At 45.8% G+C, this 3288-nt stretch overlaps 1 protein-coding gene across 1 annotated transcript; it reads right to left on the bottom strand.

The window, feature by feature from the left end:
• Positions 1-1458: 1458 nt before the first annotated feature.
• On the bottom strand, positions 1459-2270 carry Fgfbp1 (fibroblast growth factor binding protein 1). Its single transcript, XM_052199395.1, has one exon. The coding sequence runs from the start codon at positions 2268-2270 to the stop codon at positions 1515-1517; it is 756 nt and encodes a 251-aa protein (XP_052055355.1). The 3' UTR covers positions 1459-1514.
• Positions 2271-3288: the final 1018 nt, after the last annotated feature.

Here is a 3288-nt window from a genome sequence, read left to right as displayed (position 1 = left end):
CTCCTCTGGACTCAAAGATAGCTTCATCTCTTTTCTACTAACATGTACACAACTAGGAGTTGTGTTGACTGTCTATCTCACCAAGCCATCCAACCACTCTCAGCTTCCAGGACTTGCACAAAACTTTGCTTTGACATGCATATTCTGTCATGTCGAATGTGTCTTACTTTACTTCATTTCATTTTTTTTAAAGTGTTAATATTATTTTATTGGTTTTGTATGTATGGGTGTTTTACCTCCATGTATGTCTGCATATCAGAAGAGTTTGTTGGATCCCCTGAGACTGGAGATACAGATGGTTATGAACTGCCTGCCATATGGGTGCTGGAGATCAAACCCAGGACAGCTGGAAGAGCTGCCAGTGGTCTTAAGTGCTAATCCATCACTCCAGCACCCCCATCTCATTATTAAAGATGCTCTCTCCAGAGCCCAGCTCTACCATTGCTTCCCTGTGAAGTTCAGCCCACATCGCCCACATCTCTCTGGTTTTCCATGCAGCACCCACCTCCTGTTATAGTTGTTATCACAGGACAGGCCTCTGTCGCCAATAGGCTCTGTAAGGACAGTTCTACAGATGTTGGATGGACATGGGGAGATCAAGGCTGAATCCTCAAGCCTGTGTTCTCAGTGGCTTTAATTTCTGAGTCCCAGGGTTAGTGAGATGGCTCAGTGGGTAAAAACCTTGGTTCATAGGGATTTCACCTCTAGGATTGATGTAAAAATGAAAGCAATCTTCCAAGGTGTCATCTAACACTCTCTCTCTCTCTCTCACACACACACACACACACCATGGCATGCATGCACTCTTACACATCACATCTATATACATACAATAATATTAACAATAACAATGATAACAAAATTAATTTAAAATATTCCTGGTTCTAAGGAATTACTGTCTTCTCTCTAATCACTTGTGACACCTTGAGAAGTCACTGTGCCCAGGGCATCCCATCTGAAAACAGATCCTGATGGCTATATTCCAGTAAACATCAAACAATACAGGGCAGTGAATACAAACAAAATACGGCTTGGATTGCCTCAGGAGATAACTTTGGATGGGTAAACCCCTGACGTCAACCTCATGTGTCGCATCTACTCACACCTGGAAGCGTGTTAGAAATGAGCCACGGGCTCTCTCAGAATGAGAAGTATCAGAAGGAGACAGCGGTCTTTCTGAGAATGCCCAGAACTTTATTATCCTGATAAGTACAGCCAACAATTCCTCGCATGGATATTATCACTTGGGTTTATCCACTACTTATATGCACCTAGATTTGTGGTCCATGGAGGAATACGCTGAGGCAAAGAGTCTCTGAAAAGCACATCCAAGGATGTGAGAAAAAGATAAAGCAAACTCTAAAACACAAAAACAAAATTTACAAAATCTGTTCAAATACTTCATTTTGTTCCCATATTAGAAATGTTTGTACCTTGTGGGGAACTTGGGGAGTTTCCAGCAGACTGTGAGGCTCTGATACCACATGTCTTAAAGGCTGCTCCCTCTGACCTCGTTAGCATGATGTAGCCTGTAACATGTTGAGGAAGAACGTGCAGAAGGAGCTCCAAGATTCCCCACAGAACTCCAGGGCGGTCTTCCTCTGGTTGAGCACATCTGGGTCCTCTAGACACTCTGAATCTTTGACGGCCACAGTCTGGGCGGGTGTGGTGTCTTCTGGACTGGGTGTGATGTCTTCTTTGACTTTGTTTGGCTCCATGGAGACAGCTTCTTGGACTTTGTTGTGCTCCTTTGAGGAGATCTCTGCTTTCTCCTTCCTGGGTTTCATGCTTCTATGTGCATTGGGGTTTACCAGCTTGAGGTTAGACTCTGGAAATTTCTTTCTGCACACTCTGGTCTTCAGGACACTCTTGGCGTTCCCACAGACATTTTTCTGTTTGCGCAGTGCGCGAGCAACTTGTTTCCAGTAGGTCTGCTCTTGGTCGTGTTTAAGGCAGCCGGTTGGATCACCAGCAAAAACACAAGAAAACTCCTGGTCGCCTTGTGTGCACTGGACCTTCAGGCTGATGCCCAGCTCCTCCTCAGTCACAGCCCATCTGCATGTGGCTTGGTCTTTGGTCACAAACTTGCCATGCGTCGGAGATTTGGATGCCCTGCTTCTCTGCTTATTCTGAGCCTTCCCCAAGGACTCAGATGCACCCTCCTCCTTGGTGCTGGGTGGTGCATCCTTGGCTCTTTTGCTGGCCTTTTCTGAGAGCACTTGAGCAGCCAGGAGAAGGAAGGAGAGCAGGGTGAGGCTGTGGAGTCTCATGGCGTCGTCGTTGGCTGGGTGGACACCTGTTTGGCAAAGGCAGGTGAATAAGTGGCAGCATCCAGAGGCTGGGAGAGGGATAGATGGGGGATGGGGGGCTGCAGGCTGCCTCCCTCCACTCTCACAGGGCTGGCCCAAGGGGCCCGCCTGCTCTTAACTTCCACTTTAAAGAAAGTTAAACCTCCTTTCCTTCCCCACTGAGTGAGCTCATGACCCTCTCTATTCCCTCAGCTTCTCACTTTCTCAGCCCCATCTACTCATGCAACAAGCTCTGAGTGCCTACGACGTAACAACGTCCTGCACATTATTGCCACATGGAGTGAGAAAGCCTGAGGCCTTAAAGAATTCATAGGATACAATCGGAGAAATTTAAATAGCAGCAGCTGGGGACTTTCTCCCTTCTCAGCCCTCAGTTTCATCTTGGAAAAGCCACTCTCCCCCCACCCCCCTAGAAACTGTTGAATAAAACAACCACTGACTAACCACTCTGGCTAGCTCCAGAGAGAGTTGGGTTTCTACCCCATCATCCACGTGAGTATCAATGACCACCAGTTGGGTAAAGATGTAGTAGGCGTCATAGAAGTGTCATGAAAAAGATATGTTGACTCCGAGTTGAACAGGCCCAGGGATTGACACACTGGGCTGGGTGTGGCTGTGTGAAGAAAAGAGAAGTCATGAGGAAGAGCCCCAGGAAGGCAAGAAGGGGAGGGAGGCCACTGAACTCGATGGGGCCAACTTGAAACAGGGTGGAGAAGGGTGAGTTTCAGATTGAATAGACTGCAAGAGGGAAGGGAAGGATCATGGCTGAGTTCAGTGGCACAGTGCCAGGCATATAGAAATATTTATTCAATGCCATATATATTATATGTGTGTGTGTGTATATATATATATAACACATATAGAAATATTTATTCAATGCCATATATTATATATGTGCGTGTATATATATATGAATATATATATATACATATATATGTCATAAAATGACTTTCAATGGTGTATTAAATGACATGGTTTC

This window comes from Apodemus sylvaticus, chromosome 11 (genome assembly GCF_947179515.1).
Source record: "Apodemus sylvaticus chromosome 11, mApoSyl1.1, whole genome shotgun sequence".
Classification (NCBI taxonomy): domain Eukaryota; kingdom Metazoa; phylum Chordata; class Mammalia; order Rodentia; family Muridae; genus Apodemus; species Apodemus sylvaticus.
Note: the sequence above shows the minus strand (reverse complement) of the source record. Positions and strands in the feature narration are given on the sequence as shown.